Below are 14,730 nucleotides of genomic sequence, written 5' to 3' on the forward strand. Positions count from 1 at the left end.
GAAGTGCTATTTTTGGAAGAACTGTTCAACATATTTTTCACACTGAAAACTTCAAGAATAATCATAATCATAAACAGTTATATTTCTCCATAGTTTTTGGCATTGTAAGTTTTCATCCTATTCAATTACAGCCTAAATACAGGATTTGACAGGTATTTACTTTTAAAATGCCAAAAGATGCCATTTAGATAGTTAAGTTTTGCTATTATTGGGAGATACCAACATACAATTTAATCAAAGTAAATGTGATTCAGAAACCAGGAAAAAAATTAAAATAAACAGAACACCTATAACTACATTTGCTTTGAGTGTTATTACTAATACCCTCTGGATTTATTGATCTAAAGTGCAAATCCGTCACAAATCAGAGAAAAAGTTTTTTTTGTTGTTTTTTTTTAAAAACTGATTCTAATGAGTACAATTAAGAAATAATTAACGAAAGCTGACATGCGTAACCTAAAGAAAGAGGGAGGCATAGAGAACATGGCTTTATGTCATGGGCCCTTCTATGAGTCATAAACAATATGAGTTTTATATACCGGGTGCCTCGTCCAGTACGTGCAAATGGCAAGGCAATCCCTGTCCATCTGAGAACCAAGAATTCTGTAAATATAAAGGTCAAATGCCTCACTGCACATTAGAATCATAACCTGGGTGGCCAGGGTCCAGGGATTCCTAAAGGTGTGCACGCAGGTTATCCTCAAATCCACCAGGGCCAAAGCACCTGTGTGTGAGGGGCGAGAGCTCAGCTATCAGCTGAACCCGGCTCTTCAATCCGGGAGGCCTGGAATGTTTAATAGAGGCGATACAAAACCCTGTATGGAAAGGTTTGGATTTTCTCAGTCCTGTTGAAACGCAGTTGCACAACCACTGCAAAACCCTGCACCAAACCGAGGTACCACATGTTAGGCACGTCAGACTCGTACACTGGGGGCTGTGAAGTACTGTGGGGAGTTGGAGTCAAAGCGCTGATAATCCTCTTTGTTTTTTGATGGGCTGCAAAATAAACAGGCCTAAAAGATATATCTCAGGATTCCCTAAAATAAAATTTCTTTTCCTCCAAGGTATTTAAATCTTTGGTTTAGTTCACTTACGTTACATCACTGAACCATGTTTTACGAGTGCCGTTAACAGGTTGAAAACATCTGAATCAGTTTTTAAAATCCTGAATAATTCTTAAGGTTAACATAAACTTGTAAAGCCATTCTCGTGGCTCCATGTCGAAGGACATGTGAAAGGACTGCCACTTATTGGAGAATTTGAAGGCAAGGAGAACTGGTTCTGGTCAGACAGAAGGACAGGTTAGATAGACTGGCAGTAGGAGGGGAATATATGTACACAAGGAACTCTAAGTGTAGCTGAGACAAAATAGCCAATGCTGCACAGGGTAACAGTCACAAATGAAACTCTGCTCATTAGATCAAGTGTTCAGCTAGACTGAAGCAACTCCTGTCTTGTCCTCAGCTACCTTCCCTCCTACCCACGACCCAGTGCAAAATGGAATTATTCAAAAATTACTGAGAACTTCAAGCAGAGAATTCAACCAAACACAAGGTGCTTCTGAGTGCAGGACTCTGAGGGTCTACAGAGACTGCATGTCCACAAAGCTGGCTTTGCAATTCCATCTCAGAAAGGGGCTATCAACTCACAGCCAAGCATGCTTCTGTTAAGGGAACCTGGATTCATCTCCATGAGTAGCCAGGGCACTCCACTTTCGTTTTGATAAGGATGAATTCCACATATTATTTCATGTTATAAGAGCAAATAAAAATAATTATAAAATACACTTAATATCTCTGAAAAATAATATGTGATTTATTTTCTTATAGGCACCACTCAACTATGAAAAGTATTTCACTGGCCACATATAAGTGAAAGTATTAACTCAGGACAGAAATATCTGGTCCAACAAACAGGCTTACTTTTAACGTTCAAAGAGATGCCAGTGAGTGCAGAAAGAACGAGACAGAGTGACAGAGTGAGAAAGACAGAGAGAGGGAGGGGGAGAGAGAGAAGGGGCGAGGGAGAGAGGGCAGGAGAGAGAGGGGGAGAGAGAAATAGAGAGACAGAGAACAGAGGAAGAGAGAAAAGCACCCAAAAGAAGGCAGGAAAAGTCTCCTGAAGGCCAGTGACCATTTTCTCTCAGAAACTTTTAGGCTGTAATAGCCATTTCAATTATTCCAACAAATGTACTCGCCTATCTTTAGCAGCCCTTCAAGTAAGGCGTAATTGCTTTTCAAAATTTGGGGCTCTATATTTTCCATTAACTTTCTAAGTATGAGTTTTTTTTACACTAAAACTAAAAAGTTGTAATTAAAGTCCTAGATATTGTTTTTAGCTAGGGCTTCATGTTTTTCCTTTTGGGGATGGAGTAGTTATTTTACAATAAATTAGTACATTTCTTGACCTTAGGGCTACAGAAGTATAATTTGGGAGGGAATAAAAATATTTTAAATGAAATTTTGGATACATTTATGATATATAACATTAAAAGACTATTAGAAACAGAAGATCAGAGTGGTACTATATACATTATTGGATTATTGATACACACAAACAGAATACACACAAACAGAATTTGCTAATTCAAATTCCGTAATCCTTTGCATTTAAAATATTCCTGGCATCATCCCTTTCCAAAGAAGTTTTTCCTCCTTTTATCTAGATTTACCTTGACAAAAAAATAATAATAACAACATAGAGAGGCAGTGGTCTCTGATACTGGGGTTGAAAAGAAGCAGGAGGCTTCTTGCTCTGGCCTGAGCGTGTGACATACGCGTGTCTTCAGGCTCCTACATGTGTATGACACCTGGCTTAGCCAGGAACAGCACTGACCAGAGTGGGTTTTTGTTTTTTTTTTAAGTTTATGATGAAAACCAAATGAGAATCAGTATTCCAATTTCTTCAATTTCAAAATATATTACCTCCCAAACACTGAAGGCTGATTCCTAATTTCTTTAGCTTTAGCAAGTGAAGAGTCAAGACAAATTTTTTTAGGGGCTGTTAAAACTTAACTACCTTGTAATTTAGATTTATAATTTTTGTATGATCAGTTGTGAAAACTGCTATTAAAACCACTATGTACAGGGAAAAAAGTGTGTATATATTAAATATTTTATAAGTTATGAATAAATAACACTAAAAGACAAATTGTAAATTCAACTTTGCCATCCCTATCTTTTAACTATAAATATATATTTTAAAGTTATGAATTTAGACATTTTTTTCCTAGATTTTTTGAGCATTCTCCATGAAATCTCCAAAATTACAAATACAGAACCAGGAACTGCAGGTTCTATCATTCATGTTCTAAGCACAGAATTTTCATTAAGCCTAGGAAGACAAATCAATAGAGCTGTCCATCTATTTAGAGTCTATGAAGATTTCTGTAATCTACCATAAAGATTCCTCAGTGGTTAAATATATTTTCAAAAAATAATCTCAGAACGTCTGAGTGTTAAGATAGTAAAGTAGAACATTTCTCTCAATTAATATCTTTAATATTTCTCATGTAGAATATACTATTTTTTTCTCCACCAAAATAACAATATATTTGGAGGCAGAAACATTTACGAGTTTTAAAAGCACTTATGAAATCTTAGAGCAGAACCACTACTCTAGTAATACTTGTAATAAAATTAATTTAAAACATTTCCATGAAGAGTCAGGGGTAGCAAGACCCTTGATTTTTCCCTAGGAATAAGAACACTCATACACAATTCCAGAAGCTTCCTTTTTGACATATTAGGCAATGGGAAAACAGCTTGTATCAGAGTGGAATTTAATTTACTTCTCAATAGGGCTCTAGCACTATCCTCAGAAGGATATTAGACAAACCTTACTTAGCTTTATCTTACAATAGCCCCTTTCCCCATATATTCCAGAAGGTTTTTACAAACACTGTTAGATACTCATTTCTAGTTCTGGAGAATTAAATGAGCTACCTCTTGGTAGAATTTCTCCAATGGTTTATCCCAGAGGATTTACCCTCTCTGAAATAGCTCCTCTCCTAAAGAAGAGATGCCATGCACTCATAGCATTTCAAGCCTCTGTTTCTGAGACACAAATACCTACACTAAGAAATGGAATTAGATTTCCAGGTTGGAAAATCAGACAGACATATGAATGGAAATCTGGAATTAAAGCAAACAAACGTCTGTCAAACGTGTAGCTGCTGTTTTCCTTCCTTCAGGCCCTTCCAGCCCTTGCTTTGCTCTCTTTGTCTTCTTTCATGGAAATGCAAGTCCCCAGCACAGGGTTACCAGCAAGTGTCCCAAAATGTGCCACCCTGAACTCGAGTAAGAGGAAAACTTCATCGGTTGTGCCCCAACTGATGTGTAAGCAAGGCTTCCGTCTGTCAGTTCTTCCTCTTCCAAAGGCACCAGTACTGTCCGTTGGAGACTTGGTCAAATGCTGCTACATTTGATCCTTTTCTCGAACTTCTTGTAATCTTTTTTCTAGACGATCCAATTTGGCAAGATTTTCCTGCAGCAGTTTGCTGTCTGGAACCAGCTGTAAGGCTCTCTCATAATAAGCTCTTGCAGACACGTAGTTTCCCTGTTGAGAAAAAGAAAGAGAATAATTATATTCTGATCCATCAGATAAAAAACAGACCTTCTCGTCCACTTTAACATTAACATCCTCATAAGGAGACCCTGTCTGCATGTGTAATTTTATCCTTATCTGTTGGTGCCTTTGAGAATCCATTTGTTTTAAGTACCAGACCAGATGGAGAATGTGAAGGATAAGGTTAAATGGCAGCAAAACAGATTTCCAATTCTACTAATACAGGGTATGAAGCTATAATTTCATAGCACTCTCATAGGGTTAGCACTGTTCCTTTGTAATCAAGTGGAGCCAACGCACTGGAAATTCATATTGAGAGGGAGGAGGACAGAAAGAGGGTTGGGTTGGGGGAGAGGGGTGTGTGTGTGTGTGTGTGTGTGTGTGTGCATGTGTATGTGTGTGTGTGTGGGTGTGGGTATGTGAAAGAGAGAAAGAGAGAGAGAGAGATGTTTTTGAAATTTCAAGAGTAATGATTAAAAAGTAAATAGTTCAGGAGTCCACTACAGCTATTTAGTGGTAGGAAGTATTTTAATCTTCACCTTAAAACATAAAAGCAACTTTTGCCTAATACAGGCTTTAATGCAAATCTAAGTTTTTATAAAATAAAAAGAACTGATAATAAATAATATGGAGTCAAATTTATCCCATACTCAAGGTGTGTGACAATATGTCTGCTGGATACTCTAAAGGCGGGGGGGAAGGTATGTCACTCTGGACCTGCTAAAGACCCCTCTGTTGGCCCCCATCTGGTTTGTTCAATGCTTCCCTAACTGGCAACCATGTGTGCCTAGTCCCAGAAGGTCACTGACAAACTAGTCAGAATTACTAACTTTTTTCCAGCCTCTTTTCTGCCACTAAATGTATTCCTTCCGTATGGTCAATCCCCTTTCATATCTGTGTGCTGCTAAGTCTCAGAACCAAGATCGGTAGAGATCTCTCCATTCCACAAAAACAAGCATCTGCTGTGCTTTATTCTCAGTTACAGCTCCGTGTGGATGAAAACTAGTTACTCTCTAAATTTCCACCACAATTTAAAGTAGTACCTCTTGGAGTGAAAGTACTATGTAGCAATAGCGACCTATATTTGTTGAATGCTTAATTACCTCCCAAGTGAATGAACACGTGTCAAGACCTCAGACCCTGCCTCACATATAATGAGCACTCAATCCGATGCTGTCATTGTTGTTATTATTAAATGACTATTTACGTGTAAATGAGTAAACACTGCCTATTTCTTATGGTATTCACTTGTCATACCGGTGAAAAGGAGTGTAAAAATGACAGAACAGATAACTGCACATTGGGAATCCAGGAGCTGGCATGTGCACAAATGAAAATATTTCTGATTATTAACACTGATTCTGATAAGAGGCTGAACAGATTTCTGAACAAATGAGAACCTGGATTTAGTGACATTACTATTGTTTTCAATTCAAGTATTTATCTTCAGAGTGTCTCCTGATGTTTATTAAGCTTAGCACATAGGTGCAGATAACTGAACATCTGTGGCTCTTAGATTGCTCTCAAAACTGTGTTCCTACTGCGGTTGATTTTGAAATCGGTTTCCCAAGAGGTTTCTCTGAAGTTAGGTCTTAGCCTGGTGCCAGGCATCTCCTCTGATCACCAGCTTTCTCTGTCCTTTCACAAAAAGATCTATCATAGAGTTATTTTCTCCCTCAAGTTGCTCTTTTCTTGATGCAACTGGAAGACTTATTATTTTTTTTTTTTTTGCGGCACGCGGGCCTCTCACTGTCGCGGCCTCTCCCGTTGCAGAGCACAGGCTCCGGACGCGCAGGCTCAGCGGCCATGGCTCACGGGCCCAGCCGCTCCGCGGCATGTGGGATCCTCCCGGACCGGGGCACGAACTCCTGTCCCCTGCATCGGCAGGCGGACTCTCAACCACTGTGCCACCAGGGAAGCCCTGGAAGCCTTAATTTTTAAAAAATAAATTTATTTATTTTATTTGTCTATTTTTGGCTGTGTTGGGTCTTCCTTGCTGCGCGTGGGCTTTCTCTAGTTGCGGCCAGTGGGGGCTACTCTTCGTTGCAGTGCGCGGACTTCTCATTGCAGTGGCTTCTCTCGTTGTGGAGCATAGGCTCTAGGCACGTGGGCTTCAGTTGTTGTGGCTCACAGGCTCTAGAGCACAGGCTCAGTAGTTGTGGTGCATGGGCTTAGTTGTTCCACAGCATCTGTGATCTCCCCGGACCAGGGATCGAAACTGTGTCCCCTGCATTGGCAGGTGGATTCTCAACACTGCGCCACCAGGGAAGCCCTGGAAGCCTTAATTTTTAAAACAAGTTATAGCCCTTAATTCAACGTCCTTGATTTCCAGATGCTAGATAGGGAATTTGAATTATCCAATTTCTAGAAATGTGCTAGTTACTATGATAGCCACTAGTCATATGCGGCTATTTAAGTGTAAGTTAATTATGATGAATTAAGAATTCAGTTGCTCAGTGGCACATTTCAAGTGCTCATTAGCCATGTGGGGATAGTGGCTACTACCTTGGACAGTACAGACATAGAACATTTCTGTCATCTCAGAAAGTTCTATTGGCCAGTTTCATTCTAGAAAATGCATTAATGTCATAAGGCAGGATTGAAAATAGTACTTTGTGATATGGCCCAGGTGATGCAACTCTTTGATTATAAAGAATGTATTGTAGGGGTTTCCCTGGTGGCGCAGTGGTTGAGAGTCCGCCTGCCAATGCAGGGGACACGGGTTTGTGCCCCGGTCTGGGAAGATCCCACATGCCGCGGAGCGGCTGGGCCCGTGAGCCATGGCCGCTGAGCCTGCGCGTCCGGAGCCGGTGCTCTGCAACGGGAGAGGCCACAACAGTGAGAGGCCCGCGTACCGCAAAAAAAAAAAAAAAAAAAAAGAATGTACTGTAACTTTTTTGGTCCATCCATTTCATTTTACATAAAACTTCATGAAAAATATCATCTTTTATTTCCAAGTAGTATGAGCAAGAGTCAAGTCTCTTTTTCTCTCTCTTTGTGTCATCTCCTTGCAAAGCCTTATTCCAACTCTCAGCCTTGCACAGCCCTCAGTCCTTCCTAAGCTTCACCCAGGCTCAGGCTCAGTGCGGCCCAGGAATGGGATAACACTGCTTGATGCATGCGCTTCCTGGCAATGCAAAGGTCACAGAAAGTTAATGGTTGTTCTTGAAGGCGTCATAATGATAATCCTGCACCCTAACGGTGACATCAAAATGACTACATCCATATATATTTGTATATTTGTATTGGATTGCATCTATGGTCTATATATTTGTATTGGATTGCATCATATATTTGTATTGGATTGCATCATATGAATTTACATTTAAAATTAAACATTTTAAAATTACAAACATGGCAATTTTATATTGTTCAACCTAATACATTATGGCCACAAGATGAAAAAAGATAAACTAATTTTTAATCAGTGTGTTTGTTATATTTTGAAATAATACACTCAGTAAATCCTTCTTCAATCTCCAGATACCTTTGCAGGGGAAGCACCTCTAAATTTAAAGCAATGGGTTCACTTGTTAATCTGAAAGAGTTCAATAAATGTACTATTTTCTCTTTATTTCCAGACTTAATGAACACTCTTGAGTGCATTTATTGTACTTTATCTAATTAACAATTGAACCCATTTCTTTAAATGCAGGTGCACTCCATCTAAAAACATATTAAGTGTATTACCTGAAAGTGCAACTATTTAATATATTATTTAAATATTTAAAATTATTACGTTACTGTTTTTAAAAGTAAGTTCATTCTATGTTTCCCAACTAGATACTGCTGGACACCCTAGAATGTCATTAAGATCAGAGCTTGGTTTATTGGGCTCTGATAGATGTCATGACTGGATTTGCCATCAATGTTCCTCTATTAGATCAAGGCTAATAGTTGCAGAGTAACTATCCCATTATCCCCTCCCATCTGTATAGTCATGGATCACCTTTTTGTTTTACTGTGTTTCTCAGAGTGAGCAGTTCCCACTTAATCGTAAACCCTATTTAGGCTTTGTTTAAATTCTAATCACTATCTCGCTATTTTGTCAGGGTAAAGACTGATAGAAGCCTGAAAATAAGTTAGCTAAACAAGAGTGATCCTTTCAAAACATGTCAGACCATGGCATTTCTCTGCTCAAAGTCCTCCAAGGACCCCAACTTGTTTGGCATGAAAGCTGAAGACTTTACAATTCCTTTCAAGGCCCTGCATCATCTGGCCCTGTGACCTCTCTGACCCAGCTTCTATCATTTCCTCTCATTTGCCTTCTCCCTAGTCTTCAAATACACTGGCACACTCACACCTCAGGGCCTTTGCACATGCACTTTCCCTATTTTGCCAAGTGGCTTGCTCCCTTCAGATCTCTACTCAGACATCACTCTTTTTTTTTTTTTTTTTTTTTTTTTTTTGCGGTACGCGGGCCTCTCACTGCTGTGGCCTCTCCCGCTGCGGAGCACAGGATCCGGACGCGCAGGCTCAGCGGCCATGGCTCACGGGCCCAGCCGCTCCGTGGCACGTGGGATCCTCCCGGACAGGGGCACGAACCCGTGTCCCCTGCATTGGCAGGCGGACTCTCAACCACTGCACCACCAGGGAAGCCCCAGACATCACTTTTTAACTGAGGCCTTCCCTAACCACCTCAGTTTAAAATTTCAGTTCTTACCCCCAGCACTCCATATCTTCTTTCATTCTTTTATTCTCCATAGCACTTATAACCATCTGATATATTCTATGTATGTATGTATGTATGTATGTGTTTATTTACTTATTGCCTATTTCCCCCTAACTAGAATGTTAGCTCCATGACGATAGAAATTTTTTTCACTTTTTTTTTTTTTTTGGCGATACCCGGGCCTCTCACTGTTGTGGCCTCTCCCGTTATGGAGCACAGGCTCCGGACGCACAGGCTCAGTGGCCATGGCTCATGGGCCCAGCCGCTCCGTGGCATGTGGGATCTTCCCAGACCAGGGCACGAACCCGTGTCCCCTGCATCGGCAGGCGGACTCTCAACCACTGCGCCACCAGGGAAGCCTGACGATAGAAATTTTTGTCTTATGTGTTAATTGCTGTATTGTTGGTACCTAGAAGAGTACCTGGCACATAGGATATTCTCTATAAATGCTTGTCAAATGAATTGGATGAATGAATGAATGCCAGTGAATCTTTGATTTCATTATAGACAATAGTCCTCCAAGGGTAATTTTCAATTATTCAGTCAAAGGTAGCTTTTTCTTTTGAGAACAAACAAACAGCCTTGTTTTTCAGTAGGTCAGGGAATAAAAGATACATTAAGTATAGGAAATAGTAATACTTTATCTTGACAATGAGTTAAGCCACAGGAAAATAAGCTACATCAGCGTAGCGCCAACAGAATTTTACTTCCTATAGCAGATTTTCTCTGCTCTGTGATGATACTTAAGTACATATGATTTTCTTTATGATAAACAAAATCATGAAATCTAATTTATATATTTATTTTTTAAATGGATTCATGATATTCAATATCGAGATAATACAAAGTGAACATAAAACTGTCTAATTACATTTTTGAACACCTATGTTTTCAGTATTCAATTAATTCAAAGAGGAAATTAACAATAGTTTCTCAATCTTTTAAAAGAGAAGAAAGAGAAAATACAAAGGGAAAACCTGGTTCACATGGAAGTGAATTATTTTCTTACCTTGATGTGCTGGATTCCACCCATGTTCATCCAGGCCTGTGCTTGATCTGGATTTAATTCCACGGCCACTTTATAGCTCTAAATACATAAGAAATATCTTCAGGCTGGGAAACGAGAACCCATCTTTAACACTACAGATTGTGGAAACCATTTTCTTCATATGTGGAAATTAAAATGGTTAATAAAATGACCAGTCTTCCAGTTCACAGATGTCCCCTTTATTTCTATTATTTTTCTAAGTTGATGATTCTAAAGTGGAGGAAACTGAAATGTGTAATTTCCTTGCAGAGCTAACCTCTGGACTTAAAAAGGCTGAAGGCGCCTGCCCGGAGTCCAGGTGATTTCTATTACAGTGCATCATTTCCCACTGGCCTCGATCTGCAAGAAAATGGTGCTCTTCGGCCTTTTTCACTATAAATGGAGTTTGTAAGAAAATTTTTTTTATAATCACAGAATCTTAGAGTAGTTTCTGAAACACCTTATATCTCTCACAAAATCTGATCTGATTATTCAGCCCATGCTTAAATTCTTGCAGAGACTGGTGTTCAGTATCTCTTTAAGGACATATATTTTACCAGGGGATAATTTTAATCGTTAGAAAGCCTTTCTTTTTCTTCTGCCTTATAAAAGGTCTTCAAATGTTTGAAGAGAGTTACTTATTTCTCAAATACTTTTTTTTTGGTCTGAATAACATGTATCCCATTAAATGTCAGAGCCGTGAGGTATACTTTTAATATTTTGCCTGTTGTTTTGCATCAAAGGGCATGCTCACCACTGAGTCATGATTTTAGGAGTGGTCACCTTAAATAAAACTAAAGGCTCAGCTGAAGCACGAAGAACTACAATCCTGCAGCCTGTGGAACAAAAACCACATGCACAGAAAGACAGACAAGATGAAAAGGCAGAGGGCTATGTACCAGATGAAGGAACAAGATAAAACCCCAGAAAAAAACTAAATGAAGTGATGATAGGCAACCTTCCAGAAAAAGAATTCAGAATAATGATAGTGAAGATGATCCAGGACCTTGGAAAAAGAATGGAGGCAAAGATCAAGAAGACGCAAGAAATGTTTAACAAAGAACTAGAAGAATTAAAGAACAAACAAACAGAGATGAACAATATAATAACTGAAATAAAAAAATACACTAGAAGGAATCAATAGCAGAATAACTGAGGCAGAACGGATAAGTGACCTGGAAGACAGAATGGTGGAATTCACTGCTGTGGAACAGAATAAAGAAAAAAGAATGAAAAGAAATGAGGACAGCCTAAGAGACTTCTGGGACAACATTAAAAACAACAACATTCGCATTACAGGGGTCCCAGAAGGAGAAGTGAGAGAGAACGGACCCGAGAAAATATTTGAAGAGATTATAGTCGAAAACTTCCCTAACATGGGAAAGGAAATAGCCACCAAAGTCCAGGAAGTGCAGAGAGTCCCAGGCAGGATAAACCCAAGGAGAAAAACGCCGAGACACATAGTAATCAAATTGACAAAAATTAAAGACAAAGAAAAATTATTGAAAGCAGCAAGGGAAAAATGACAAATAACAAACAAGGGAACTCCCATAAGGTTAACAGCTGATTTCTCAGCAGAAACTCTACAAGCCAGGAGGGAGGGGCACGATATATTTAAAGTCATGAAAGGGAAGAACCTACAACCAATATTACTCTACCTGGCAGGATCTCATTCAGATTCGATGGAGAAATCAAAAGCTTTACAGACAAGCAAAAACTAAGATAATTCAGCACCACCAAACCAGCTTTACAACAAATGCTAAAGGAACTTCTCTAAGTGGGAAACACAAGAGAAGAAAGGGACCTACAAAAACAAACCCATAATAATTAAGAAAATGGTAATAGGAACATACATATCGATAATTACCTTAAATGTGAATGGATTAAATGCTCCAACCAAAAGACACAGGCTCGCTGAATGGATACAAAAACAAGACCCATGGGGCTTCCCTGGTGGCACAGTGGTTGACAGTCTGCCTGCCGATGCAGGGGACATGGGTTTGTGCCCCGGTCCAGGAGGATCCCACATGCCGCGGAGTGGCTGGGCCCGTGAGCCATGGCCACTGAGCCTGTGCGTCCGGAGCCTGTGCTCCGCAGCAGGAGAGACCACAGCAGTGAGAGGCCCATGTACCGCAAAAAAACAAAACAAACAAACAAACAAAAAACAAGACCCATATACATGCTGTCTACAAGAGACCCACTTCAGACCTAGGGACACATACAGACTGAAAGTGAGGGGATGGAAAAAGGTATTCCATGCAAATGGAAATCAAAAGAAAGCTGGAGTAGCAATACTCATATCAGATAAAATAGACTTTAAAATAAAGAATGTTACAAGAGACAAGGAAGGACACTACATAATGATAGAGGGATCAATCCAAGAAGAAGGTATAACAATTACAAATATATATGCACCCAACGTAGGAGCACCTCAATACATAAGGCAACTGCTAACAGCTATAAAAGTGGAAATTGATAGTAACACAATAATAGTGGGGGACTTTAACACCTCACTTACACCAATGGACAGATCATCCAGACAGAAAATTGATAAGGAAACACAGCTTTAAATGATACAATAGACCAGATAGATTTAATTGATATTTATAGGACATTCCATCCAAAAACAGCAGATTACACTTTCTTCGCAAGTGCACATGGAACATTCTCCAAGATAGATCACATCTTGGGTCACAAATCAAGCCTCAGTAAATTTTAAAAAAGTGAAATCATATCAAGCATCTTTCCTCACCAAAACACTATGAGATTAGAAATGAATTACAGGGAGAAAAGTGTAAAAAACATAAACACATGGAGGCTAAACAATACGCTACTAAATAACCAAGAGATCACTGAAGAAATCAGAGGAAATCAAAAAATACCTAGAGATAAATGACAATGAAAACACGACAATCCAAAACCTATGGGATTCAGCAAAAGCAGTTCTAAGAGGGAAGCTTATAGCTATACAAGCTTACCTCAAGAAACAAGAAAAATCTCAAATAAACAATCTAAACTTACACCTAAAGGAACTAGAGAAAGAAGAACAAACAAAACCCAAAGTTAGCAGAAGGAAAGAAATCATAAAGATCAGAGCAGAAATAAATGAAATAGAAACAAATAAAACAATAGCAAAGATCAAAACTAAAAGTTGTTTCTTTGAGAAGATAAACAAAACTGATAAAGCATTAGCCAGACTCATCAAAAAATGAGGGAGAGCAATAAAATCAATAAAATTAGAAATGAAAAAGGAGAAGTTACAACAGACACCGCAGAAATACAAAGCATCCTAAGAGACTGCTAAAAGCAACTCTATGCCAATAAAATGGACAATCTGGAAGAAATGGACAAATTCTTAGAAATGTATAACCTTCCAAGACTGAACCAGGAAGAAATAGAAATATGAACAGACCAATCACAAGTAATGAAATTGAAACTGTGATTAAAAATCTTCCAACAAACAAAAGTCCAGGACCAGATGGCTTCACAGGTGAATTCTATCAAACATTTAGAGAAGAGCTAACACCAATCCTTCTCAATCTCTTCCAAAAAACTGCAGAAGAAGGAAAACTCCCAAACTCATTCTATGAGGCCACCATCACCCTGATACCAAAACCAGACAAAGATACTACAAAAAAGGAAAATTACAGACCAATATCACTGATGAACATAGATACGAAAATCCTCAACAAAATACTAGCAAACAGAAGCCAACAACACATTAAAAGGATCATATACCATGATCAAGTGGAATTTATCTCAGGGTTGCAAGGATTCTTCAATATATGCAAACCAATCAATGTGATACACCATATTAACAAACTGAAGAATAAAAACCATATGACCATCTCAATAGGTGCAGAAAAAGCTCTTGACAAAATTCAACACCCATTTATGAGAAATACTCTCTAGAAAGTGGGCATAGAGGGAAACTACCTCAACATAATAAAGGCCATATACGACAAACCCACAGCAAACATCATTCTCAATTGTGAAAAACTGAAAGCATTTCCTCTAAGATCAGGAAGAAGACAAGGTTTCCCACTCTCACCACTATTATTCAGCATAATTTTGGAAGTCCTAGCCACAGCAATCAGAGAAGAAAAAGAAATAAAAGGAATACAAACTGGAAAAGAAGAAGTAAAATGTCACTGTTTGCAGATGACATGATACTATACATAGAGAATCCTAAAGATGCCACCAGAAAACTACTAGAGCTCATCAATGAATCTGGTAAAGTTGCAGGATACAAAATTCATGCACAGAAATCTCTTGCATTCCTATACACTAATGATGAAAAATCTGAAAGAGAAATTAAGGAAACACTCACATTTACTATTGCAACAAAAAGAATAAAATACCTAGGAATAAACCTACCTAGGGAGACAAAAGACCTGTATGCAGAAAACTATAAGACACTGATGAAAGAAATTAAAGATTATACCAACAGATGGAGAGATATACC

General features: G+C 38.8%; 1 protein-coding gene across 2 annotated transcripts in view; it reads right to left on the bottom strand.

Moving 5' to 3' along the window:
* Positions 1–2,844: 2,844 nt before the first annotated feature.
* Positions 2,845–14,730, bottom strand: part of TMTC1 (transmembrane O-mannosyltransferase targeting cadherins 1) — a gene marked incomplete at its 5' end in the record, with an annotated part of 260,055 nt that continues 248,169 nt past the window's right edge. For both annotated transcript variants that reach the window (XM_082666290.1, XM_082666289.1), the window contains 2 exons: positions 2,845–4,557; positions 10,248–10,325. In XM_082666290.1, the coding sequence (XP_082522416.1) occupies positions 4,417–4,557; positions 10,248–10,325 (219 nt within the window). In that variant the 3' untranslated portion in view covers positions 2,845–4,416. The remainder of the gene's footprint in view (positions 4,558–10,247; positions 10,326–14,730) is intronic.

The sequence above is a fragment of the Grampus griseus genome (genome assembly GCF_964374135.1).
Source record: "Grampus griseus genome assembly, chromosome: 11".
NCBI lineage: Eukaryota > Metazoa > Chordata > Mammalia > Artiodactyla > Delphinidae > Grampus > Grampus griseus.